The sequence below is a fragment of the Saimiri boliviensis genome, chromosome 21, assembly GCF_048565385.1.
Source record: "Saimiri boliviensis isolate mSaiBol1 chromosome 21, mSaiBol1.pri, whole genome shotgun sequence".
Classification (NCBI taxonomy): Eukaryota; Metazoa; Chordata; class Mammalia; order Primates; family Cebidae; genus Saimiri; species Saimiri boliviensis.
The window spans coordinates 13697401-13724330 of NC_133469.1; the positions used below are offsets into that span (position 1 = coordinate 13697401).

The 26930-nt window shown below is 52.9% G+C and overlaps 1 protein-coding gene and 1 pseudogene across 1 annotated transcript; both read left to right on the forward strand.

Moving 5' to 3' along the window:
• Window positions 1-875: 875 nt before the first annotated feature.
• On the forward strand, window positions 876-26930 carry MFNG (MFNG O-fucosylpeptide 3-beta-N-acetylglucosaminyltransferase). Its single transcript, XM_003932886.4, has 8 exons — window positions 876-1374; window positions 14576-14624; window positions 15064-15166; window positions 15892-16045; window positions 18670-18755; window positions 20125-20290; window positions 22353-22438; window positions 23034-26930. The coding sequence occupies exons 1-8, from the start codon at window positions 1120-1122 to the stop codon at window positions 23098-23100; spliced, it is 966 nt and encodes a 321-aa protein (XP_003932935.1). The 5' UTR covers window positions 876-1119; the 3' UTR covers window positions 23101-26930.
• LOC141582651 (NADH-ubiquinone oxidoreductase chain 1-like) lies at window positions 3230-8014 on the forward strand (annotated as a pseudogene).

Sequence of the window (26930 nt, forward strand, 5' to 3'; positions counted from 1 at the left end):
AGCAAGTGACAAGGTCCTGGGGCAGCCGGGATCCCAGGGGTCTGCAGTGGAGCAGAGTAGCAGGACGGGGTGGGAGGAACTTGAGGCGAGCTCACGCAGGGTCTTGTGGGCTGCTGGGTGCTTTCCTGGTTTTTGTTCTGAAGAAAATGGGAGCCGGCGTAGGCTTTGAGCGGCGGAGGGAGGAGGTGTGAGCGAGCTTGTCCGGAACAAGACGGCGGTGGCGGCTGGAGAAGGCCGGGTCTGTCCACTGGCCGGGTGCTGGGAGAGCAGCAGCTCCAGAGACTTCGGAGTGAGGCTGGGTATAGGGACAGGGCCTCCTGAGAACCAGATGAGGACCAGAGACCTGTGTTCCGTCAGCTCTGCAGCCGAGTTGCTGGATCATCTCTGCTCATTCTGTGCCTTTGTGCCTTACATCCCCAGCCATTAACTGGGAGTGACAGTCCCAGTGCTGTTGTGAAGACCACAGGTTCTGAGCGAACTACCGCGGGAGCCCCAGATGGTAAGAGGGGGCATCACGGCAGGCTTCCCGGAGAAGGGAACCCTTGAGCTTTAAAGTTCAGATAGAATTCAACCTAGCGGAGGGAATGTGGGTGAGGCTGGTGGGAGGGGACAGCATCCCGGAGGGAAACTGAGCAAAAGCTGGGCGGCGGACGAAGCAGGACACCAGAGTAATGGGTGTTGAATGGGCCACGCTGACAGGTCTCCGGGGGCGTGCATGGTCCTGGAGGACCCTCCCTTCCACCGCGCCCCGAGGATCGGTGACTTCCTCTCACCGCAGCAGCTGGCAGAGCCAGGGCTGCCCCCTCGGCTGGTGCGTCCTCTCCGCCGCCCGTCTGGGGTTCCCTGCGTCTGGCCCCGCCCCTCGTGCTGAGCGGGGCGGGGCCCGGCAGTCCTGGAGGCTGCGGCCGGCCGGGAGCAGGTGGAGGGCTGGCGCGGTCCAGATCGTGCTGCCATGGCTCAGCCTCCGGGTCCAGGGTCTCGGCTCCTACCTCTTCCCTCCCTGCCAGCCCCTGATGCTTGCCAGATTTTTGCCTCTGCCGGAGCCCCGGCCTGACCAGCCTCCCTCCCCGTCTGGCTGGGATTTGGGGGCCGAGCTGCCTGGGGTCCCAGGGCCGACCAATGCAGTGCCGGCTCCTGCGGGGCCTGGCTGGAGCCCTCCTCACCCTCCTGTGCATGGGGCTCCTGTGTCTGCCGTACCACTTGAACCTGTCCCCGCAGCGGGTGCAGGAGACCCCCGAGCTGAGCCAGCCGAGCCCGGGGCCCCCTGAGCTCCAGCTGCGCGATGTCTTCATCGCGGTGAAGACGACCCGGGCCTTCCACCGCTTGCGCCTGGAGCTGCTGCTTGACACGTGGGTCTCCAGGACCAGAGAACAGGTGACAAGTGGGTGACATTGGGCCCTGGGAGTGGGCCCTGGCCTAAAGGGTTCTCGGAGGCCTTTCTCCTGGGCTGGGGTCCCTGATGGCCTCGTGGGAGAAGCTGCCCGATACCTGCCCAATCTGCGATCCTCTTCCCCTCTCCGTCTTCCGGGTCTTAAGGGCTGCCTGCGGCCCTGCCTGTGCCCTGCGCTCGTCCTGACTCCAGGTGCACCCAGGGCCCACTGCTCCACCACTTTTGGGGGCCAGGCTGGGCCCCTGCCCCAGGCTCCTGGGTCTCTCCCGGGGGTTCTTTGATTCCTAGCTTCTCCTGTGGGGACTTCACAGGCCCAGCCTGGCACTGGGGGCAATGGGGAGTGTTGGGCGGCTGGCATGGAGGCCTCCAAGAGGTCCTGACCGTGACCCACGCCCAGGCCAGGCTGCCCCACCCAGGCCCTAGGTGCTGTCCCCGTCGGGCCTGGGGCACTGGGTCCTTGGCCCAGGCTCTGAGGGCGGCAGACGTGGCGAGACTGTCTAGGTGGGGTCTGTTCTGAGGGAGGCATCCTTTTAGGCTTCCCGACGGCCCCTGCCGCTGTGCCTCTGCTGCCCGGGCGTGCCAAGGGTGCCACGTCTGGCCTCCTGCGCTGGCTTTCTTCGGGGCTGCTTCAGAGGGAGGGAAGGAGAGCAGGTGCTGCCAGGGTGGAGGGTGAGGAGTGGTGGCGGGAGGTCGGGAGGCCTGCCTGGCGTGCGGGATTGCGTGTGCGTGCGTGCTCACACGCACGGAGCTGGAGCGTGCTAGATATGCCATGACAAGAGGCGTGGATGTCACAAGGGTGCGTGGCTCCGGCAAGCCAAGTCCCTTCCAGCCCTTGCCCTCCTCGCATCCAGTATCTTCCTCAAGCTAAGTCAGTGATGCCGCGTGTTAGGGACCATTGCTGGGGAGGTGGAGAATGGGCGGGCGTGCGTGCGCGCACACACACACCCGCCCCTCTTTGGCGGCTGGCTCAATAGGAGGAAGTGACTGAGTCTTCGGAGGCAGTTAGGCCTCCTAAAAGACCAAGACAGAGAGAGGGCTCCCGGGAGGCCAGGCGGTCCTGGGGAGGGCACCCTGCCCTGATTTTGGCTCTTGCACCCAGGATTAATGCTTCCCCAGCTGGCCTCGAGCACCCCAGCTCTTCTCTGGACCCCACACAGCTTCTCCTCCTGGGGAGATCTTGGTTCTTCCTGCGGAAGCCACCGAGGCGGGCCCTCCCGCAGGCCTTCCTGTTTATGCGGCTGTGTACCCGGGAGCGTGGCCTCACATGGCCCATGGCCTTTTCCTGTCCTGTCTCCATCACCACGGTGATGCCCTTGCCCTGGATGGGGAAACTGAGGCCAGAGAGGAGGAAGGGCTGGCTGGCGCAGCGTCACGCAGAAGGCCTGAGGGGTCAGAGCCCAGCGGGACCTAGAGCCTTGCTCCTGTCTGGGCGCCTTTCTTCCCTGCTGAGACTTGGGAACCCCATGAGGCCTGGGCCACTGGGCTACAGGAGAGGGTCCGTGGCCTTCAGCCTGGGCGGCTGTGCCTGACAGAACCCGGGCAGCAGAGGCAGGCAAGCACAACCCCTCCGTGTCCCAAGCTCAGTCCCAGCTGTGAGCAGGCGGTGGGGTGGGACTGGGGTGCTGGCAGCTGTGGGCTGCAGATCAGGCGGGTTGCTCGTGTCACCCTCACGGCAAGCTGCAGAGGTCGACTGTGTGCCCGTGAGGTTCCCACCTCCCAGTGCAAACACCGAGCAGGTTCAGCCGAGGTGGGAGATGAAGCCACTCCGTGAGACCCAAGGGGCGAGGGGCAGACTCCAGAAGTCTTGTCTTTAAAGTTGAAAGACGGAAGGATGCCGAGATGGAGGAGGAGGTGGGAGGACAGGGAGGTCCTCGCTCGCCACCCCACGGCTCTCTCGCCCTTTGGCTCACTTCTCTCTGTGACTGTGGCCAAGGCCCTCCCCTTTCAGCTTGCAGTTTCCCGTCTCCACGGGGCGGGATGAGCTGGTTAACTGTGGCACTGGGCGCCCCTCCGGCTGGTTAAGGGCGGCCGGGTAGCAGGTGGGCCTTGTGGCAGGGGCCGGGGACTCGTGTGCCGGCCTTTGTCCTGGGCTGAGGGGGTGGGCTGGGGGAGGCGGGTTTTGCACTCAAGGGGAGCCTTTCTCCTCCCTTTGTGGGCAGGGGGCGGGGGCGGGGGGACAGTGAGGTAGCAGCGGCCCCACAGCTCCCCTCCTCCACAGCAGATGGTCCCCAGCCACCCCTCCCCTACCCCAGCAGGCTGGTGTCCCTTTGTTTCCTGCGGCCGCCTGTGAAGTTTCCACTGTTGGCAGGCCCTCTCCTTAAACAAATCAAATGCAGCCCTCAGCTCTGAGGAAACTCTGCCCAGTGCTCTGGGCCAACCTCGGGATTCCCGGGGACTGAAAGCACCAGCTTCACCCTCTCCCATGCCCCCGCCCGCTCTGGACCTGGACTCCCCTTCTGGTCTCCCTCCCTCCCTCTGCTCATGGCTGCTGCATTCTCCTGCTTTTTTTTTGAGACAGAGTCTGGCTCTGTTGCCCAGGCTGGAGTGCAGTGGCACGATCCTAGCTCACTGCAATCTCCGCCTCCTGGTTTCAAGCGATCCTCAGCTTCCCGAGTAGCTGGGATTACAGGCAGGCACCACCAACCCGACTAATTTTTCTATTGTTAGTAGAGATGGGGTTTCATCATGTTGGCCAGGGTGGTCTTGAACTCCTGGCCTCAAGTGATCCGCCTGCCTCAGCCTCCCAAAGTGCCTATTCTTCTGCTTTATTTGGGCTTATTAGGTCTTCACCAGGAAACGTTCCTCAGCCCATTTGGCCCATGCTCCAAACTAGAGCGCGCTCCACTGCCTGGTACCTGTTTGGTGGCAAAAGTTTGCTGGGGGCAGGGGAGGAAAGGCCTGGCTCCGTTTATGGGATCCCTTGGGGCTGTGTCGAAAACAGACTTGGGGGTGGTGGCAGAACAGAGCAGGGATGCCAGGGAGGAGGGCCTGCAGCAAGGCAGGCAGCAGGTGACGAGAGCGGTGGGGCTCCGGGTGGCCGGGTGGGCTGGAGGGAGAGCAGCATCCAAGGTGGTTTGGAGGCTGGTGAGCAGAGTTGCTGACAGGCTTGGGGGAGGTGTGAGAGGAAGAGAGGAGGGGCGGGGACTCTGAGGTTTTGGGTCCCAACCAGTGAGAGGGAGGAGGATCTTGGAGAGCCTGGGGCTCATTCTTGATGCATTAAGACATCGTGGAGATGTGGTGGCTGGGGGGATCGGACGGTTTGGAGCTCAGGGAGAGGCTAGGGCTGGTGGCGTACACGAGTCTCCAGCTCCCTGACGATGGTTAAAGCCGAGAGGCCGCATGGCGTCAAGGGAGTGGGCTTCGTGGAGAAGCGGACCAGGGCCTAGGCTCAGACCAGCGACATTTCCCCCCGAGGACATCCAGAGACCTCCAGCATTAGCTAAATCTGACAGTGAGACAGACCCCAGGGAGAGGCTCAGAAGGTGGATGCTGCCTGGACCTCCCTGAGGAGAACCAGGTGCTGGGACTAGGAGACAGATGGGCGCCTTTATGAAATCTAAAGACCTAAGGTGGATTTAGCAGGAAATCAAGAATAGAGAGCTTGCCTGAATAAAGGCCATGAAGCAGGCACACACCGCCCGTCACCCTCCTCAAACATCACATAAAAGTATGTTGCCAATAAGCCACTACCCATTGATATAGAGGGGACAAGTGGTAACATGGTAAGTGTACTGGAAAGTGCGCTTGGACGCACTATACGTGTAGCTTAAACTAAAGCATCCGGCCCACACCCAGAAGATCTCACCAATAACTGATCACTTGGAGCTAACTCCAGCCCCAACCTCATATAAATATATTATTTAACTACAATAAGTAAATCATTTACCTGTTAAGAAAGTATAGGCGATGGAAATTATATTTAGGCCCAATAGATATAGTACCGCAAGGGAAAGACAAAAACCCAATAAAGCATAGAGAAGCAAAGACAAACCCTTCTACCTTCTGCATAATGAATTAACTAGAAATAGCTTTGTGTAGAGACCTTCAGCAACGCCCCCCGAAAGCAAGCGAGCTACACAAGGACAGCTAAGAGCGCACCCGTCTATGTGGCAAAATAGCGGGAAAATCTACGGATAGTGGCGACAAACTACCGAGCCTGGTGACAGCTGGTTGTCCAAGACAGAATCTTAGTTCAACCTTAAATTTACTTACAGAACTACTTAATCCTCCCGTGACTCTAATCGTTAGTCTAAAGAGGGACAGCTCTTTCGACCCTAGGAAATCACCTTTTATAAAGAGTAAAACATTTCACTACCATAGTTGACCTAAAAGCAGCCACCAATTAAGAAAGCGTTTAAGCTCAATACTCCATTACCCTTCATCCTATTCATTCTACTGAACTCCTAAAGCACACTGGACGAATCTGTTACTTTATAGAAGCAACAATGTTAATATAAGTAATATGAAATTATTCTCCCAGCGTAAGCTTATGTCAGACCGAAACGAGTACTGTTAGTCAACAGCCCAATCGTTATACCCTGCAGTTCAACGAATCTATTACCCAAACTGTTAACCCAACACAGGCATGCCTCCAGGAAAGATTAAAAAAAGTGGAAGGAATTCCGCAAACTTTACCCCCGCCTGTTTGCCAAACACATCACCTCTAGCATCCCCAGTATCAGAGGCACTGCCTGCACAGTGACACGTTTAACGGCTGCGGTACTCTGACCGTGCAAAGATAGTATGATCACCTATTCTCCAAATAGGGACATGTAGGAATGGCCACACGAGGGTTTAACTGTCTCTTAATCAGTGAAATTGACCTATCCGTGAAGAGGCGGATATACCTAAATAAGACGAGAAGACCCTATGGAGCTTCAATTTAATAATACAAACTAGTATCTTAAAAACCCACAGGCGCCGGGCGCCGTGGCTCAAGCCTGTAATCCCAGCACTTTGGGAGGCTGAGGCGGGTGGATCACGAGGTCAAGAGATCGAGACCATCCTGGTCAACATGGTGAAACCCCGTCTCTACTAAAAATACAAAAAATTAGCTGGGCATGGTGGTGCGTGCCTGTAATCCCAGCTACTCAGGAGGCTGAGACAGGAGAATTGTCTGAACCCAGGAGGCGGAGATTGCGGTGAGCCAAGATCGCGCCATTGCACTCCAGCCTGGGTAACAAGAGCGAAACTCCGTCTCAAAAACAAAAACAAAAACAAAAAAAAAAACAACAAAACAAAAAACCCACAGGCACTAACCCACCGTCTATGTATTATAAATTTCGGTTGAGATGACCTCGGAGTATAACGCAGCCCCCGAAAAACATATACCAAGAACTTGCTAGTCTAAGTAAATCTACATTTATTGACCCAATAACTTGATCAACGGACTAAGTTACGCTAGCGTTAACAGCGCAATCCTATTCTAGAGTCCATATCGACAATAGGGTTTACGACCTCCCTGTTGAATCGGGACATCCTAATGGTGCAGCCGCTTTTAAAGGTTCATTTGTCCAACGATTAAAGTCTTACGTGATCTGAGTTCAGACCGGAGAAATCCAGGTCGGTTTCTATCCATTAAATGTTTCAGTACGAAATGACAAGAGAAATAGAGCCTACTTCACAAAGCGCCCTCACAAATCAGATGATTATTATCTTAATCTTTTAAATTATTACTTTTCCCCCCAAGAACAGGGCTCATTAAGATGGCAGAGCCCAGCAATTACATACAACTTTACAACCAGAGCTTCAGTTCCACTTAACAACGTGTTTATAATTAATTTACTCCTACCTGTTATTCCTGCCTTAGTTGCTATAGCATTCTTGACACTCATAGAACGAAAAATCTTAGGCTATACACAATTTCGTAAAGGCCCTAACACTGTAGGCCCCTACAGAACACTTCAACCAATTGCCAGTGCAATAAAACTTTTCACAAAAGAACCCCTACTGCCCACCACATCCACTACAATCCTGTACGTAACCGCCCCGACCTTAGCCCTCTCCATCCTTCTTCTCCCGTGAACGCCCCTCCCCTTACCTTATCCTCTAACTTTAACCTAGGCCCTTGATTTATACTAGCCACATCAAGTCTAGCTGTTTACGCAATCTTATGATCCGGATGAGCATCCAACTCAAACTACCCACGAATCGGCGCATTTCGAGCTGTAGCTCAGTCTCATGTGAAGTCACCCTAGCTATTATTCTACTATCATCCCTACTGCTAAGTGGCTCATTTAATTTACATTCACTTTTTTTTTTTTGAGACAGAGTTTTGCTCTTGTTACCCAGGCTGGAGTGCAATGGCGCAATCTCGGCTCACTGCAACCTCCGCCTCCTGGGTTCAGGCAATTCTCCTGCCTCAGCCTCCTGAGTAGCTGGGATTACAGGCACGCGCCACCATGCCCAGCTAATTTTTTGTATTTTTAGTAGAGACGGGGTTTCACCATGTTGACCAGGATGGTCTCGATCTCTTGACCTCGTGATCCACCCACCTCGGCCTCCCAAAGTGCTGGGATTACAGGCTTGAGCCACCGCACCCAGCCCTACATTCACTTCTTACAACACAACAGCACTCCTGACTTCTACTGCCATCATGACTCCTAGCCATAATACGATTTATGTCCACGTTAGCAGAAACCAACCGAGCTCCCTTTGATCTAACGGAAGGCAAATCAGAACTAGTTTCAGGGTTTAACATTGAATATGCTGCGGGCTCATTCGCTCTGTTCTTTATAGCAGAATATATAAATATCATCATCATAAATGCCCTAACTATTACAATCTTTCTAGCAACACCTTATACTGCAGCTATACCAGAACTCTATACAATAAATTTTATCGCTAAAACCCTCCTTTTAACCACCCCATTTTTATGAATTCGAACAGCATACCCTCGATTCTGCTATGACCAATACACCTCCTGTGAAAAATTTTTTACCACTTACACTAGCACTATGTATATGATACATTTCAATACCCATCCTAACATCCGGCATCCCACCCCAAACATAAGAAATACGTCTGACAAAAGAATTCCTTTGATAGGGTAAATCATAGAGGCTTAAATCCTCTTATTTCTAGAACTACAGGAATTGAACCCGTACCTGAGAACTCAAAACTCTCCATGCTACCTATTACACCGTGTTCTAAGTAAGGTCAGCTAAATAAGCTATTGGGCCCATACCCCGAAAATGTTGTTCAATCCCTCCTGTACTAATTAATCCTTTAGCCTACAGCATTATTTCCCTTAGAGTTTTAACCGGAACTGTAATCACAATACTAAGCTCACACTGATTCCTCATCTGAATGGGCTTAGAACGAAATATACTAGCTATTGTACTAATACTAGTCAAAAACACAAGCCCCCGCTCCACGGAAGCAGCCGCTAAATACTTTTTAATACAGGCAACCGTATCCATAATCCTCATAACGATCCTCCTCAACAATCTATTCTCGGGACAATGAACCGTTAACCCATCTCTAAACCAAATTTTATCTACAACAATACTAGTAGCCCTAGCAATAAAACTAGGAGTAGACCCCTTCACTTCTGACTCCCAGAAGTAACCCAAGGCATTCTCCTAATGCCCGCCATACTCATCCTCACATGACAAAAACTAGCCCCTGTATCATTTATATTCCAAATCTTCCCATCGATCAATATAAACACCCTCTTACCAGTCTCAATTTTATCAATTATAGTAGGCAGTTGAGGAGGACTTAACCAAACCCAACTATGCAAAATCTTAGCTCACTCCTCACTTACAGGATGAATAATAGCAGTACTATATGACCACCCAGGTGTTACCATTCTAAGCCTACTCATTTATCTCTTCTTCATCTCTGTATTCATAATATTTTACTTAAACTCAAATGTAACAAGCCTATCACTACCACATACCTAAAACAAACTTACATGAATAATACCCATTATTCCACTAATAATACTATCTTTAGGAGGCTTTCCCCCAATGAGCTATCATACAAGAACTTACAAAAAATAATAATCTTATTATCCCCCTTTCTATGGCCATACTAACAATAAACTTTTATTTTTATATGCACCTAACATGCTCCATTTCAATAACAATATTTCCCACATGTAATACAAAAATTAATTGACAACTCGAATACATAAAGCCAATACCATTTCTCCCCCCCTTATCATTTCTTCCGCCTTTTTCCTGCCCACAACCCCATTAATATTAATAAACTAGAAATTTAGGTTAACAAGACCAAGAGCCTTCAAAGCCCTTAGTAAGTAAATTGTACTTCATTTCTGTGCTACTGTAAGGACTGCAAAACTTTATTTTGCATCGACTGAACGCAAATCAGTTACTTTAATTAAGCCAAGCCCTTTCTAGTTTGATGGGGCTTTAACCCACAAAAATTTAGTTAACAGCTAAACAACCTAATCAGCTGGCTTCAATCTACTTCTCCCGCCATAAGGGAAAAAAGGCAGGAGAAGCCCCGGCAGGGTTGAAGCTGCTGCTTTGAATTTGCAATTCAATATGATATATCACCTCGGAACTGGTAAAAAGAGGATATTCCCCTGTCTTTAGATTTACAGTCTAATGCTTACTCAGCCATTTGACCCTTCTCTACCTATGTTCACAAATCGCTACTTTCGACTAACCGTAAAGATAATCGGAACACTTATACCTATTATTCGCTGCATGAGCAGGAGCGGTAGGAACAGCCCTAAGCCTCCTAATTCGAGCAGAACTGGGTCAACCAGAAAGTCTAATAGACAATGATCATGTTTCTAATGTTATTGTTACCTCCCACGCATTCATTATAATCTTTATAGTTGTACCAATCATCATCGGGGGCTTTGGAAACTGACTTATTCCTCGAATAATTGGTGCTCCCGATACAGCATTTCCCCGAACAAATAATATAAGCTTCTGACTTCTTCCCCATCACTTCTTCTCCACTTGCATCTGCAACACTGGAAGCCGGCGCTGGAACTGGCTGAACAGCTTCTCTGCCCCTAGCAGGAAATACGTGGCATCCAGGAGCCTCTGTGGACCTAACTATTTTTTCCCTTCACTTAGCAGGCATTTCCTCTATCTTAGGAGCCATTAATTTTATCACAATAATTATCAACATAAACTCCAGCCATACCTCAGTATCAAACACCCGTTTCCATTTGATATTACGGCAGTTCTTCTGCTCTCCCTCCCAGTTCTAGCGGCCGGAATCACTGTATTATAACTGATCACAACCTTAATACCACTTTCTTTGACCCTGCTGGTGATGGCAATCCCATTCTGTATCAACACTTATTTTGATTTTTTGGGCACCTTCAATTATATCTCCTCATCCTACCAGGCTTCGGAATAATTTCACATATTGTCACACATTACTCCAACAAAAAAGAACCATTCGGATACATGGGAATAGTATGAGCTATAATATCTATTGGCTTCCCAGGATTTATCGTATGGGCCCATCACATATTCACAGTAGGGATAGAGGTAGATACACGTGCATATTTTACATCAGCTACTATAATTATTGCTATCCCCACCGGAGTAAAAGTCTTTAGCTGATTAGCTACGCTGCATGGTGGTAATATTAAATGATCTCCTGAAATATTCTGAGCCCTGGGCTTATTTTCCTTTTCACCGTAGGTGGGGTAACAGGAATCGTACTAGCCAACTCATCATCAGACATTGTCTTACACGACACATACTATGTAGTAGCTCATTTCCGTTACGTCCTATCCATAGGAACAGTATTTGCTATCATAGGGGGCTTTATTCACTGCTTCTCCTTATTCTCGGGTTATACACTTGACCAGACCTATGCTAAAATTCACTTTACTACTATATTTGTAGGCGTAAATTTAACTTTCTTTCCACAATATTTTCTTGGCTTATCTGGAATACCCCAATGATACTCTGATTACCCTGATGCATAAACTACATGAAATATCATCTCATCTGTAGGCTCATTCATTTCATTAACAGCAGTTATTCTAATAATTTTCATAATTTGAGAAGGCTTCTCAAAACGAAAAGTTTCAACTATAGGGCAGCTATCTCCCCGTCTAGAATGACTCTATGCCTGCCCGCCTCCTCATCACACATTTGAAGAGTCTACCTACGTAAAAATCTTTAAGTGAAAAAGGAAAGATCTGAACCCCCTAAAACTGGTTTCAAGCCTATCCCATAGACCCTATGACTTTATCAATAAGATATTAGTAAAATAATTACATAACTTTGTCAAAGTTAAATTATAGACCAAACTCTATACATCTTAATGGCTCACCCAGCCCCACTATGTGTACAAAACGCTACATCCCCCATTATAGAACTAATTGCTTTTCATGATCAGACCCTCATAATTATTTTCCTAATTAGCTCTCTAGTCCCATATGTTGCCTATGGTGCCATTATTTCCCTAATGCTTACTACAAAGCTAACCCATACCAGCACCATAAACGCTCAAGAAATGGAAATAATCTGAACTAGCCTACTTGCCGTTATTCTTACTATAATTGCCCTCCCATCCCTACGTATCCTGTACGTAACAGGCGAGATTAATAAACCCTACTTAACCTTTAAAACAACTGGTCACCAATGATACTGAAGCTACGAATACTCAGACTATGAAGACTTGGCTTTTGATTCTTATATTATACCAACATATTTTCTTGAACCCGGCGAATTTTGACCTCTTGAAGTAGATAACCGAACAACCTTGCCAATCAATAGAAGCAGATATCCGTGTGCTAATTTCATCAGAAGACGTCTTACACTCATGAGCTGTCCCATCACTAGGCGTTAAAACAGGTGCAATCTCCGGACGTTTAAATCAAGCTATACTAGCCTCTATACGACCAGGCCTATTTTATGGGCAATGCTCAGAAATGCGCGGATCAAATCATAGCTTTATACCCATCGTTCTAGAATTCCTGTATTTCAAAGACTTTGAAGTCTGAGCCTCATATCTATACATTGTATCACTGTAAAGCTACTTAGCATTAACCTTTTAAGTTAAAGATTGAGAGAACTTTTCTACAGTGAATGCCCCAACTAGATATTTCAACATGACCAGTGGTGATCTTATCAATAGCTGTATCCTTATTCTATATTATTCAATTAAAAATGCTGAATTTTACTTTCCACACCACCCCATCATCAAATTAAAACACAAAAACAAAACAACTTGAGAACTAAAATGAACGAAAATCTATCCACCTCTTTCAAAATACAATCTTAGGAATCCCCCTAGCAATATTATTTTATTTCCTACTACATTGATTATGCCTTCTAATAACCTAATCAACAAATGACTTTCCTCGCTCCAACAATGATTAATTCAATTTCCACTAAAGCAAGTAACAACAGTTCATAATAATTTTTTTTTTTTTTTTGAGACGGAGTTTCGCTCTTGTTACCCAGGCTAGAGTGCAATGGCGCGATCTCGGCTCACTGCAACTCCCGCCTCCTGGGTTCAGGCAATTCTCCTGCCTCAGCCTCCCAGGTAGCTGGGATTACAGGCACGTGCCACCATGCCCAGCTAATGTTTTGCATTTTTAGCAGAGACAGGGTTTCACCATGTTGACCAGGATGGTCTCGATCTCCTGACCTTGTGATCCACCCGCCTCGGCCTCCCAAAGTGCTGGGATTACAGGTGTGAGCCACTGCGCCCGGCCTAGTTCATAATATTAAAGGAAGAACTCGATTCCTGATGCTCTTAGCACTAATTACCCTTATCGCCTTAAATAACCTCCTTGGACTTACACCAAGTACTCAACTATCAAGAAATTTAGGCATAGCAATTCCCCTATGAGCAGCCACTGTACTCACAGGATTTCGATTTAAAACAAAAGCCTCTCTAGCCCATTTCTTACCCCAAGGAACACCTACCCCACTTATTCCTATGCTAATCATCGTCGAAACAATCTGCCTTTTTATTCAACCAGTAGCACTAGCCTTACGACCAACAGCTAACATCACAGCAGGTCACCTCCCAATGCCCCTGCGCGGAGGGGCCACATTCACTCTGTAACTACCTACCTCTTGGAGGTGGATAGACAGCTTGGAGGGAGGTCAGGGCTAGGCCACACGTGTGGCCCCAGTGGGGGCTGAGAGAGTCTGGAGGCTTTAAACATTAGGTGGGGCACTTGGACGGGGTCCTGGCCAGGGCAGTCCCAGGGCCAGGGCCACTCTCAAAAACCCTTGGGTGCTCACTGGGTGTGAGAGGACCCACTTGGGCAGCCGAGCAGCTCTCCCCATGCTGGGCCGGGCCTGGAACGGGAAGGACAGCAGTCCCCAGCCTGGCTGGTCTTGCGGTGTCCTGGTGCTGCCTCTGCCTCTCACTCAGAGTCTGGCTTTGGTTTATGTAGGGCGCTGAGCAGCTTTAGCTGCCTGGGAGGCGGCAGGGAGAGGTCCGAAGCCTGTGGGTTTGAATCTCAGCCGGCACTTGCCAACCCTGGTCTGTCACTCAGCCTCCTTTTTGTCGTCTGGGAAGGGAACAGGTGACACCTGCCTTGTGAGGTTTGAGGGTCGCTAAAGACAGAGCATTTGGAAGATCTTGGTGGGGCGCTGTCCAATCTGGGGGAGCTGGACTGGGCTGTGGGAGCCTCTGAGGCGGCTGGCACAGGAGGCTTGCATGGCTGTGAAAGTGTGATGTCTCCCTAGTGGCACAGTGTCCCTGGGTGTGGGTCTGTTCACATAGAGTTTGTGTCCTGATAATGAGTTTAGGGTTGTGTTATATAATTGTGGAGGGGCTAAGTGTGGCTGTGACTGTGTGTATATGTGTGTGTATGTATGTATATGTGTAAGTGTGTGTGTAAATGTGTGTAAGCGTGTGTACGTGTGTATATATGCGTGTGTGTGTGTGTGTGCATGTATGCGCCCGTGTGCATGATAGGAGAACGTGAGGTGCTGCCCAGGTGTGTGGCTACGGTTAGGTCCCTGTGGTGCCGCTCTGGAAAGGAGGCGAGTGTGTATGTGTATATGGTGGCCTGTGTGCACCCTGAAGTTGTGTGTCTACAAAAGCTGGATTGTGTGTGTTATATGTTGTCCTAAAGGAGCATGCGACCAGGAGAGGGGTGTGTCTGTCACTGAGGGAGTACAGTCCATCTGGGGCCCGGTGGTGGTGGGCTGTGGGTGGGTTTGGCGCTTCCCTTGGCTGATGGGAATCCTGACCCCTTCTCCTCCTTCCTAGACGTTCATCTTCACCGACAGCCCAGACAAAAGCCTCCGGGAGAGACTGGGTAACTCTGCCTGGCCTGGGTGGGGTGGGGGACTTCAGCTGGTGCCCAGGACAGCTGGGGGAGGGGGCTGTGTCCTGGCCTGAGGGTTCCCAGGAAGTGGGCTGCCCACCCTTGGCACGTGGGGATTCCCCTTTGCCCAGGAGGGCAGTGGGCGTCTTCCCTGGAAACCGGTGTGGGTGCGGGTGTGGGTGTGGGGAGGTGTGGGGAGGTGCTGTGCTGGACAAGGCCCTGGACACCTGAGTCCCAGCCCAACCTGCTGTCCAGTAGCTCTGTGGTCCCGGGCAGGTCTGCCCTCCCCGGCCTCAGTGTTACCATGTGTAAAATGGGAGTGGGTGGGCCGATCCAGACTCCCTGCAGCCCAGCCTTGCTCTGTATTTTGTGTTCCGGGCTGTGAGGTGGGAGCTGCGCAGGGTCCCCTGACTCCTCCTCACTTCTCCAGGGTCCCACCTTGTGGTCACCAACTGCTCTGCAGAACACAGTCACCCAGCTCTGTCCTGCAAGATGGCTGCTGAGTTCGACACCTTCTTGGCCAGTGGGCATAGGTGAGTGTTCCTGGGTCTCTGGGGATAGGTCCCAGGGGTGATTTTCACTGGGCCCAGACGACACCTATCCCCAGAGACCTCCTGGGGTCTGACTTCAGCCCCCACTCCCCTAGCAGGCAGTGGGCAGATGGCTGGGAAGTCCAGCTGGGTTCCAGTCCTGCCATTCAGGATTGGCTATGTGACCCTGGGCAACTGTCCTTTTTTTTTTTTTTTGGAGACAGAGTTTTGCTCTTCACCCAGGCTGCTGGAGTGCAATGGCAGGATCTCGGCTCACTGCAACCTCTGCCTCCTGAATTCAAGTGATTCTCCTGCCTCAGCCTTCCGAGTAGCTGGGATTACAGGGTACTCCACCATGCCTGGCTAAGTTTTGCAATTTTGGGAGAGATGAAGATTCACCATGTTGGCCAGGCTGGTCTTGAACTCCTGACCTCAGGTGATTCAGCGGCTTTGGCCGCCCAAGGTGCTGGGATTACAGGTGTGAGCCACTGTGCCTGGCCAGGGCGAGTGTCTTAGCCTCTCGGTGTTGGCCCTCATCTGTGGAATGGACACCATCCTCAAAATCTTAAACAATATGCAACTTGGCGCCAAACAGATGCCTTAAATGCCAGCCTCCCCCACCCCTACCCTGAACTCTGTCACTGTTGGCCGACTGTAGGGGTGCTTGGGGACCCTGGCTTGGAACCCCCGCAACCAACAAGTTCACTGTCCCCGTTTCATCCCTACAGGTGGTTCTGCCACGTGGATGATGATAACTATGTGAACGCACGGGCGCTGCTGCAGCTGCTGAGGGCTTTCCCGCTGGCCCGAGATGTCTACGTGGGAAGGCCCAGCCTGAACCGGCCCATCCACGCCTCGGAGCCGCAGCCCCACAACCGCACGGTGGGTCCCTCTCTTCCTCCTTTGCCCCTTGGCCCGCTGGTCCCAGGGTGGGGCCGGTCCCAGAGGTGAGGATGTGCTCGAGATGGTAAGAGGGGTTCTGAGTTTCAGGTTTGGCTCCATGTCTGTGGGTTTGGGCTGGTGGCTTCCTCTCTTTGACCCTCAGTCTCTTCCTCTGTGAAATGAGACTGAGCTCATGCAGCTGTGGTACAGAGACGGCACATAGTGAGGCCTCCGTCCCCCAGGAGCCACGGCTTGTCTTGGTCACTCAGGGAGCACCCAGGTGAGCTGAGGCTGCGTGACCCTGCAGCAGGGCTTCCAGCCACCTGGCGTCACCATGTAGGTGTGCAGACTGTTAAAATCCTGGAATGGCCGAGTGCAGTGGCTCAAGCCTGTAATCCGAGCACTCTGGGAGGCCGAGGTGGGTGGATCCTCTGAGGTCAGGAGTCTGAGACCAGTCTGACCAATATGGTGAAACCTGTCTCTACTAAAAATACAAAAATTAGCCAGGCGTGGTGGTGTGCGCCTGTAATCCCAGCAACTCGGGAGGCTGAGGCAGGAGAATCGCTTGAGCCCGGGAGGTGGAGGTTGCAGTGAGCCGAGATCACACCACTGCACTCTAACCTGGGCAGCAGAGTGAGACTGCATCTCAAAAAAAAAAAAAAAAAAAATTGCTGGAATACTGTGGGCTGGGTGATGGATGCTGCTGCCTGGGCCCCAGAACCCTTCCCCGCCTTGGGCACCCTCTTTTCCAGACACCTCCACTAGCCTGTGACTGAAGGGTTGACACCTGGCACAACAGGGGACCCCACACCAGCCTTAGTTCCAGATCTGGATGGACACTGATTCGGGTTGCGAGATTTAGAAAACAAATAAATAGGGCCGGGCGCGGTGGCTCACGCCTGTAATCCCAGCACTTTGGGAGGCTGAGGCGGGCAGATCACAAGTTCAAGAGACCGAGACCATTCTGGCCAACATGGTGAAACCCCGTCTCTACTAAAAATACAAAAATTAGCTGGGCATGGTGGCATGCACCTGTAGTCCCAGTTACTCAGGGGGCTGAGGCAGGAGAATCCCTTGAACCCAGGAGGCAGAGGTTGCAGTGAGCTGAGATTGCCCCACTGCATTCCAGCCTGGGGACAGAGTGAGACTCCATCTCAAAAAAAAAAAAAAAAAAAAAAAGAAAAAGAAAAACCACTACATCCAGTGAAACTTGACTTTCAGATAAATAATGAGGAATTTTTTAGTATAAGTCTGTCCCAAATGTTGCATGGTTCTCTCCCTGTCCCCAGGGCCCACTGGGTATCAGGTGTTAGAGCGGTTCAGGCCCTAGGCCTCCCTTGGCCTCAGGAAACGGTTGGGAGGTCCCTCTCTAGAGACCGTGCCTGGTGCAGGAGCTGGGCACACAGCGGGGCTCACCCTCCCTCCCCAGGTCACCATCTGCTTCATTAGGAAAACCAAGAGCAGAAAATACAAAGCCTTAATTATCAGTAGCTAATCAGCCTCTGAGCCTTAATTAAATCCTTCTGGGCCTCGGGGCTCTGTGTGTGAGCGATTCCAGGGGAGCCAGGGAGTCCCTCAGGCTCCCAGAGCACCGCATCGCTGGTCACTCACTTCTGCCTAAGGAGTTTGCCTCTGACTCTCTGGCTGTACCTGGCAGCCCTGCCACCTCCTGGCTGTGTGACCTTGCTTGAGGTCACCTCACCTCTCTGTGCCTCAGTTTCCTAATCTGTGAAATGGGTAATAACAGCCCCTACTCAGAGTGGTTGTGAATATAGAAGAAAGAATTCAATGAGGTCATCTATCCAAGTCCTTGGAATGGGACCTGGCATGAAGTCAACCCTAGAAAGTGTTAGTGATCCGAGGCCAGGCGCGGTGGCTCAGGCCTGTAATCCCAGCACTCTGGGAGGCCAAGGCAGGTGGATCACCTGAGGTCAGGATTTCGAGACCAGCCTGGCCAACATATAGAAAAACCCCATCTCTACTAAAAATACAAAAAATTAGCTGGATGTGGTGGTACACGCCTGAAGCTACTTGGGAAGCTGAGGCAGGAGAATCGCTTGAACCCAGGAGGTGGAGGTTGCTGCAGTGAGCTGAGATGGTGCCACTGTACTCCAGCCTGGGTGACAGAGTGAGACTCTGCCTCTCAAAAAAAAAAAAAAAAAAAAAAAAGAAAAAGGAAAGTGCCAGTGATCGGTATTGGCACGGCCCAGCCTGCCTTTCCCCGCCTCGGCTCTTCTGTGCGCACCCAGGCCCCTTCAACCTAGGCCCGCTACGGTGGCCCAGGAGGGTTGGTGCTGTGTTTGGCAGCCCGTCCGAAGCCACATGGAGTGAGGTAGAGACCTTTCTCAGAGGAAAGGGTACAGCGGCCGGGTGAGTACAGCACATGTGCCCTTTAACCGGAATCCAGCTAGACCTGGGTCTGATCAGCGACCTCACCACTCATAATTAGCTGTGTGACTTCGGGCCTCTGTTTTCTTATCTATAAAATGGCACGATAATGCCACGATGTAGCAAGACTCTAGTGAGAGTCAAAATAGAGGTTTTGAGCCATGCTGGTTGGGGGTGTCCCTTCCCCGCCAACTCCCGCCAGGCTCACCCTGCCCCTTTGCCCTCCTCCCCCTCAGAGGCTGGTACAGTTCTGGTTCGCCACCGGGGGCGCTGGCTTCTGCATCAATCGCAAACTGGCTTTGAAGATGGCTCCGTGGGCCAGGTAAGCAGAGACCCAGGTGTGGGCAGGAAGGCAGGGAGGGGCTAGCCGCTGGGGTACAGGAGGGGCCTTTGCAGCAGGAAGGGCTTTGAGTGAGCTCAGGAGAAACTGCTCCTCATCCACGTGTGTCAGAGCGGCAGTTAGTGGTGAGCAAGCCACCTGCCACCTGCCCTCAGGGGCTGCACGGCTGAGTGCACGCTGCCACACACAGGCAAGTCATGTCATCTCCAAGTGCCTCCGTCCCCCGCATCTGCATGTGGACCTGATCATACGATGGCCAATGGCGTGGTAACGGGTCAATGAGAAAATGTCCAGACTGGCTCTGGTAGTTGCTATTTGCGGCCCTCTTCTGACTGGTCAGTGCCACACGGGAGGTGAAGGCCAAATGTAAGGGCCTTCAGAGGAGGGGGAAGGGCCATCTGGTTGAGGGCAGAAGGGAAGGCTTCCAGGAAGAGGTGGTGCGTCAGCATCGCTTGCACTGCAGCCTGGGCGGTAGAGCAAGACTGTCTCGGGTGGGAGGGGAAGGCCAGGTGCAGTGGCTCATGTCTGTAATCCCAGCACTTTGGGAGGCCAAGGCGGGTGAATCACTTGAGGTCAGGAGTTCAAGACCAGCCTGGTCAACATGGTGAAACCCCGCCTCTACTAAAAATACAAAAATTATCTGGCCATGGTGGCGTATGCCTGTAGTCCCAGCTACTGGGGAGGCTAAGGCGGGAGAATCACTTGAACCTGGGAGGCAGAGGTTGCAGTGAGCTGAGATTGCACCACTGCACTCCAGCCTGGGCGACAGAGGGAGAATCTGTCTCGAAAAAACCAAACCAAAACAAACAAACAAAACTAAAAAAAGCTGCCACCTCCTCCAGAAAGCCTGCCTGATTCTCCCTATACCCCCAGGCAGCGTGGACTGAGCACCACTTTCTTATTCTGAAAGACTTCCTCCCTGCTCTGTCTCCCTCCAGAATGGGGGCTGCTGTTAAGGGCAGGAAGCGTTTCTCATCTCTGTATCTTCAGCCCTAGCATGGTCTCTGGTACCAGGTAGATCCTCAAGCCCAACAATGAATAAATGAGTGAATGAATGACCAGACAGGGAGAGAAGGAAAGCTACATTTATAAAGGGCCTCACCTTCCTATTCCTCCATTTAATCCTCACGACAGCCCTGTGAAGACAGGGCCGTTAGCGTCCCCATTTCACAGAAGAGGAGACTGAGGCTGAGGCTCCCCGAGGTTCCTGACTTGCTCAAGGTCATGCAGTGTCCGGGAGGCAGGTGGTCTGCTCTGCCAGCTTGTGCCAGCGGAGGAGGGCCTTCTCAGGGTGGGGGTTCTGGATGTGGAGGACCCGGGCCAGTGTCTACAGTCTGGCTCTGTCCCTCAGCGGCTCCCGTTTCATGGACACATCCGCTCTCATCCGGCTGCCTGATGACTGCACCGTGGGTTACATCATCGAGTGCAAGCTGGGCGGCCGCCTGCAGCCCAGCCCCCGCTTCCACTCCCACCTGGAGACCCTGCAGCTGCTGAGGACTGCGGAGCTCCCTGAACAGGTGGGCTGGCCTTGGGGCAGGTAGCAATGGAAAGCAGGAGAGAGGAGGGGTTCCCCCAAAGGGACGTGAGGCACGAAGTCTCCGCAACCCTCCCTTCCGGTGTTTGAAAGAAACCTGGAACTCTAGATTATGGGGCTTGACTGTTCCCTATTGACGGGGAAACTGAGGTCTAGGGCGGCAAAGGACCCCCTAAGGGCACACAGTGACTCAACCCCGTCACCTCTAACCCTCGAGGGTTAGCATCTGTGAAACTGACATTCTTTGATCTGGTCCTCGAATGCCGGCCAGAGAGACCTGCACACGTGAGACGAGGTTGTCTTCGGGTTTCCAGCACGCTGCCCCCACCCCCGGCTCTACTCCTCACTCTTCCAGCCTCCCCACATGCCTCCCGGGGAGCCAGGGGGCCCTTTCTGCTTTTATTCGTTGGGAGCCCCTCCTTCATCAAAACGTCCCTAGCCATGGCGCAGCGCTGTTCCTTCCCACCCGGAGGTTACTGGGATGGAAGTGGCTTCAGGGGGAACGGATGTTAGGCTGGGGGAGGAGTGGGACCCTTATCCCGCCACCTGGCAGGTAACACAGGTCCAACTGGCTCTGCCTGGCAGAGGTTGGCCTCTGACTCTGCAGACGGTCCTGGCTGAGAGTGTCCCTGAGATCTCCTGCCCAACAGTCCGACCGAACTCAACATGGGCTGGTTAACCCGAAGAGATGCTTGGCTCACATACCTGAGAAGCTGAGGGCTGGCGGGGTCTAGGCGGGCAGACGGCCTCCCAGACTCTCTCCTGTCTCATCCACTGTCCCCCAAGTTGGCCCCGTCCTCAGGCAGGCTCAGGCTTCATGCAGGCAAGATGGCAGCCCAGCTTTCCCTGCGGTCGGAGGGAGGAGAGCTCCTCCCCCCTTCAGATCCCAGGGCTGGTGTTCATTGGTCTGACTGAGTGGGCTTGGGTCACTTGACCCGTCTCCTACCCGCGCGTGGAGTTAGCGTTGATTGGCCAGACCTGGAACTGGGGCGTGAGGTTGGTCTCGTTAGGATGGCAGGGCCTGAAGCCAGGAACGGGAGGCAGATTTGGGGCAGCCCAAACCAGGGCATCCTAATAGTTAGGGTATCCTGAGCACCCACAATGCCAAGCACCGCACTGGGGGCCTTCCCTTCTTCTTTTCTTTTTGAGACGGAATCTTACTCTTGTTGCTCAGGCTGGAGTGTAGTGGCGTGATCTTGGCTCACTGCAACCTCTACCCCCCGGGTTCAAGTGATTCTCCTGCCTCAGCCTCCCCAGTAGCTGGGATTACAGGCACAACACCACCATGCCCGGCAAATTTTTGTATTTTTAGTAGAGACAAGGTTTCACCATGTTGGCCAGGTTGGTCCCAAACTCCTGACCTATGCAATCTGCCCGCTTCAGCCTCCCAACGTGCTGGGATGACAGGTGTGAGCCATTGCGCCAGGCCACCCTTCTTTAACTCGCTGGTTGCTAACAATATTCACATGAGGTGAGTACTCACATTATCCCCATTCTGCAGATGGGGAAAGTGAGGCCCGGTGAGCTAAACTGACCGTGGCACACAGCTAGTATGGGGCAGAGGGGCCCTGGAACCCTAGCTGGGTGGTCCCTAAGCCCACAGTCTTAAACTTCTACAGCCTGTGAGTTGAAATCGTGATCCACGTCCTCACTGCCTTGTGGAGTAGAGGCTCCGGGTGAAGAGGGATGTGCTGAGACCCTCCAGTGAGTCTCAGAAAACTTCCGTTCTAGTCCAGGCATGCAGCTGACTGGAAAGGTGCCTTTTCCTGTTGAACCTCAGTTTCCAAATCTGTAGATGGGGGAATTGTTCCAGCCTCTCAGGGAGCCCAGCTGTCAAGGGAGCAAATGGGATTAAGGGCGTGGTAGTGCTCGTCCGGCTGCAAAGTGCCTTGGGGTAAGGAGCTCCCACCGCCAGTGGGGAATTAATTTCACGTGCCCCCCCACCGCGTTCCCTGCAGCTTAAAACGCTTGTGCCAGGATGCTGCCCCCTTGTGGGGATCCCCAGCCTGACGCCCCAATACTAACTCCTTTATCTCCCTGCCCAGGTCACCCTCAGCTACGGTGTCTTTGAGGGGAAACTCAACGTCATTAAGCTACAGGGCCCCTTCTCCCCAGAGGAGGACCCTTCCAGGTGGGTCTGGGGGCTGGAACCTGGGATGGGAGGAACGAGGGCCAACTCTAGGCATCCAAACATAGTCAAGATTGCGCCACTGCACTCCAACCCGGGTGACAGAGCAAGACTCCGTCTCAAAAAAAAAAAAAAAAAAAAAAAAAAGGAATTAATGTTAAATTTCCTGTAAGCCTGAAGGTTCTAGAAGCCATAGATTACTGCCAAATGGATCTGGAGAGAGAGATTCAGAGGCATGTGGTCAGATGCTTGGCCTCAGCTGAGGTCTCTTGATGGCTTCTCCGGCCTTTGAAGTTTCTCCAAACTAGCGGTTCTCGAGTGGGGGCGAATTGTCTTCTGGGGGACATCTGGCAAGGTCTGGAGACATTGTTGATTATTATGATTCGGGGAGATGCTACTGGAATCTTGCGGGTAGAGCCCAGGAATGCCGTTAAATATTTTGTAAGGCACAGACAGCGCCACAACAAAGAATTCTGGAGCCCTGAGCGTTGGTGGAGAAACCCTGCTGCAAACCGTCTGTGGCATGCGTCCCCCCAGGAGAGCGGGCTGAAAGCAGAAGTGGGGGTGACTGTCCTGTCTTTTTCTGGTATCTCTGCAGGTTCCGCTCCCTCCATTGTCTCCTCTACCCAGATACACCCTGGTGTCCACAGCTGGTTGCCCGATGAATCCTGAACTGCTGGGCAAAGTTGGGGCAGAGGCTTCTGGCTGTTCCTTGGCTCCCAGGGTGGCACTGAGGGCCCCTGGCAAGTGTCTTGTGATAGGCAGTTCCTGGCAGGGCCTTCCGGTGGTTGGCAAGCTCAGGATCTGGGTGGTATTGGGCACTGAAGGCATCCCAGGCCCCTGGGAGGGGAGTTAAGGGACCAGGTAGACCAGGTGATGGCCAGAGAGGCTCCAGGGGGTAGACTCTTTCAGGAGGCCAAATTGCAAAAAAGGCAGGGGGCACTAGAACCGGGCTGGGGCTCAGGGGTCCTAGCCCCTTAGGCAGTGACATGGCATCTGGGTGGGGCCTGGCTCTTGCCTCTGGCTCCCGTCTCTCAGGCATTCTTCCGGTCCAGCACTGAGCTGCCTACTCCCGCCTCCCTCGACTGGGTCCCAAGTCACTGAAGGGACGCGGGTGGAAGGATGGCAGAATCCAGAGTCCTCAGTGGCTGCCATTGTTGCCGACCAGTCTCACTAAGCTCCTTGCTCTCCACCCCCTGTTCAGATTTTGTTTGGAGCCTCGGCATACCCGGGCCCAGATGAAGCGGCATGACAGGTCCCAGCCAATCGTGATGACCCTTTTGCTCATTTCCCAGCCTCCCTTGCTGTTAGGGGCCACTGTGGGACTAGCTCTGGCCAGAGGGAACTAAGCAGAGCCAGTGGAGACATTTCCGGGGAAGGTTTTGCAGCCCACTCCCCATCTTCCCGCTGTGAACGTGGGTGTGATGGCTGGACCTGGGGTAGCCACCTTGCTACCATGAAGGAAAGGCCCAGACAGTCACCCACAGCCGTTCCCTCCTGCATCTGGTTCTGTACGACAATTAAATTGCTTATTTGTTTAAGTCTCTCTTGGTTCAGTTTTCTGTTACAAGCAGCCACAGTGTTCCTGACAGGGGTAGGGTCTTTTTCCGTCTATTACAGTGGAGATGGCGGTCATTTTTGGTGGCATGATAGGATGTATGCCAAGACCGTTTTACAGAGCCTGGCACAGAGAAAGGAAGGGCTCAGTGGATGCTGCATGAAGGCGTGTGTGTGGTGTGTGTGTGTTTTTGTGGCTGTGTGGCACAGGTGTGCATGATGTATAAATGTGAGCGTGTGCGCTGTGAGGTGTGGAGTGGTTCCTCTTTTCCTCTGTCCCCAGGCCCTGGGTTGGGGGAGGTCAGAGAATCAGGGAAGCTGGAATGGAGGCTCAGGGCAGAGGGACTTAGCCTCAGGTATCAGATAATGGCGCCAAAGGGCTGTTTGACAGCCAGGGGCAGGCACTGAGTAAATGCAAGTGCCCTTGGAATTTCGGATCCCAAGGAGGGGATGGATGAATGAAAGTGATCATATTGAAATTTCAGGCATGGTGGCACGTAGGTGGGGAGGGAAGGGTCATGGAGGGAAGGTCATATGCCCAGTGATGCTGAGAGTTGGGGTCACAGTGGGGCTCCGGGATGGGGAAGGAGGAGGAGAGATCCCAAGGGCCAGAGGGTCCTGACCCAGGCATCCAGGGCCAGGGGCTCCACCCTTGAAGAATCAGAAACCTTGTTCTGGCCACATCTGTGTTGCGGACGTCTGGAACCACTGAGCACCTGAAGCTAGCGCCTTGTTTTCCAGGGAGGAGAGGTCCAGAGAGGGACTGCCACGTGCTGTGGTTACACAGCGAGTTGGGTGTAGCCGGCTGCTTGTGGTTCTCCAAAGCCTCGTTTCTTTCTAGGCTGGCCCAGGGCTGGGTTTATGGGATGCCTTGAGTGAGGGCAGCCCCGGCCCTGCAGCCTGGTGGGGCTGGAATGGTGCCATCCACAGCCGCTGTCCTCCCCACCCACCCAGGGAAGGCTGCTGGTCGGCCTGCATTTAGACGCGGCAGCAGATTTTCGGGTTGTTCCAAGATCCTGAGGGTCGGGCGGAGGGAACAGGACTCGGGCCATCTGCTGCCTCCATTGTCCCAGAATAGCTGGGGCTAGGGAGGGGGAGCAGAGTCAGCAAGGATCGAATTGAGTTGGAGGAAGGAGGGAGCCTGAGTTTAACCCTTTGGGTATCTGCCTGGGAAGTTCGGAAACTCCCTTTGCCCTGTGCTGAAGTGATCCATCGGGGCCCCAGAGGCAGGGACTAAGTATAGGGTGGGGTGGCAAGGTTAGATCACCTAGTCTTGGCCCTGCCATGCCCCTTGGGCACGTAGCTGCTGCTCAGCCTCCTCACGTTCAGCCTGAAGCTGTCTGCCCATATCAGGGTGCAGGTGGATGGGATGTTTGGGGGCCATGGGTGGTCACTGGTCCTTTCCTCGGGTTGGGTAGCTGAGGGTGGGCCGTGATAACGGGGACAGAGAGTGACTCCAGAACGGGAGCCTGTCCTGGGGCAGGTGTTAGAAGGAACCTGGAGATCTCCTAAAGGGGTCTGTAGCTCCCCCAGCCAGCCCCATCTCCAGCAAGGAGTGTGCAGGGCCCCAAGGTAAGCCTCCTCTCCTCCCAGCAACCTTTTTCTTGAGACAGAGTCTCACTCTGCCACCCAGGCTGGAGTGCAGTGGCGTGACCTTGGCTCAATGCAACCTCCGCCTCCCGGGTTCCGGTGATTCTCCTGCCTCAGCCTCCTGAGTAGTTGGGATCACAGGCGTGCACCCCCTCACCCTGCTAATTTTTGTATTTTTGGTAGAGGTGGGGTTTTGCCAAGTTGGTCAGGCTGGTCTCAAACTCCTGACCTTAAGTGATCTGTCCGCCTTGGCCTCCCAAAGTGCTGAGATTATAGGTGTGAGCCGCTGCGCCTGGCCCTGGTAACCTTTCAGTGGATGCACCCGAACCTGCTGTGAGTGAGGTGGACTCCAGCCCGGGAGGCTGGCGACCTGCTGTCTCAGCTTTGCCTTTGTGTAAGTATCGATGCCAGTGGAACTATAAACATAGATACCTACCATCAAGTGCTTGTTGGGGGTCAGGCCCCGTTCTAAGTACTTAACATAAATTAGTTCATTTCATTCCCACCTATTTGAAAGAGGTACAATCATTATTCCCATTTTACAGATTGGGAAGCTGAGGCACCGAAGGGGAGAAGGTCCTTGGGCCGGTCACAGGTCTTCTCGGTGTCAGAGCCAAGGTTGGAGGCAGCCTGGCTCTGCAGTGGTTATCTCGCTATGGGGCGACTTTGAAGTGTTGGGGAACCTCATCACTCTGGGCTCCACCCTGCTGCCCACCTGTGGCTCTATGCCCTTAGGCAGGCGGCCTCACTGTTCACTGGCCTCATCTGTAAAATGGGCAATGACTCCTACACAGCAGGCTGTGAGGCTTTGAGATGCGGTGTAGACAGCTCCGGATGCGGGGTGGTTGCTCAGTAAGTAGCACCTCTCCATCCTCTCTGAGCTCATGTTCTCTGCAGTAAGAGGTGGGGGTAGTGGCCATCACCTCCACTGCCTCCGCGGGTTGTTATCACAGCAGCCACCTTGCTGCTCCCATAGTCCCCTCTCCATTGCTCACTGGCTTCTTGCTTGCCCTGGCGGGTGCCCGGTTCTCTGCCAGCACCAGTTCTTGCCTCTCCTTGTATTGCAGCCCCCATCCCTGCACAGTTGGCTTGCTCTGGTCAAGCTCCCATGTCCCGCCTCTTAGAGAGGCTCCCTACCCCCATCACACAGCAGCCACCTGGCAGCGGTAAGTCACCTACCCCTACAGTCATTTATAACCCATCGCCCCTGCAGACCTGTTTTCCAGGTATCTACTGCCACCTGACTGTTAGCTCCATGATCAGGGATCCCTTTGGTTCTGTTCCCTGCAGCTCATGACCTGGCATAGTAGATGCTCAACAAATATTTGAGGAATGAATAGAAACATAA

Excerpts from the sequence above, each read along its gene's own strand:
- MFNG (XM_003932886.4), top strand. The coding sequence starts at position 1,120 with ATGCAGTGCCGGCTCCTGCGGGGCCTGGCTGGAGCCCTCCTCACCCTC. Across the intron at positions 14,625-15,063 it reads AAGCCTCCGGGAGAGACTGG|GGTCCCACCTTGTGGTCACC; the intron begins GTAACTCTGCCT and ends TCACTTCTCCAG. Across the intron at positions 15,167-15,891 it reads TTCTTGGCCAGTGGGCATAG|GTGGTTCTGCCACGTGGATG; the intron begins GTGAGTGTTCCT and ends TCATCCCTACAG.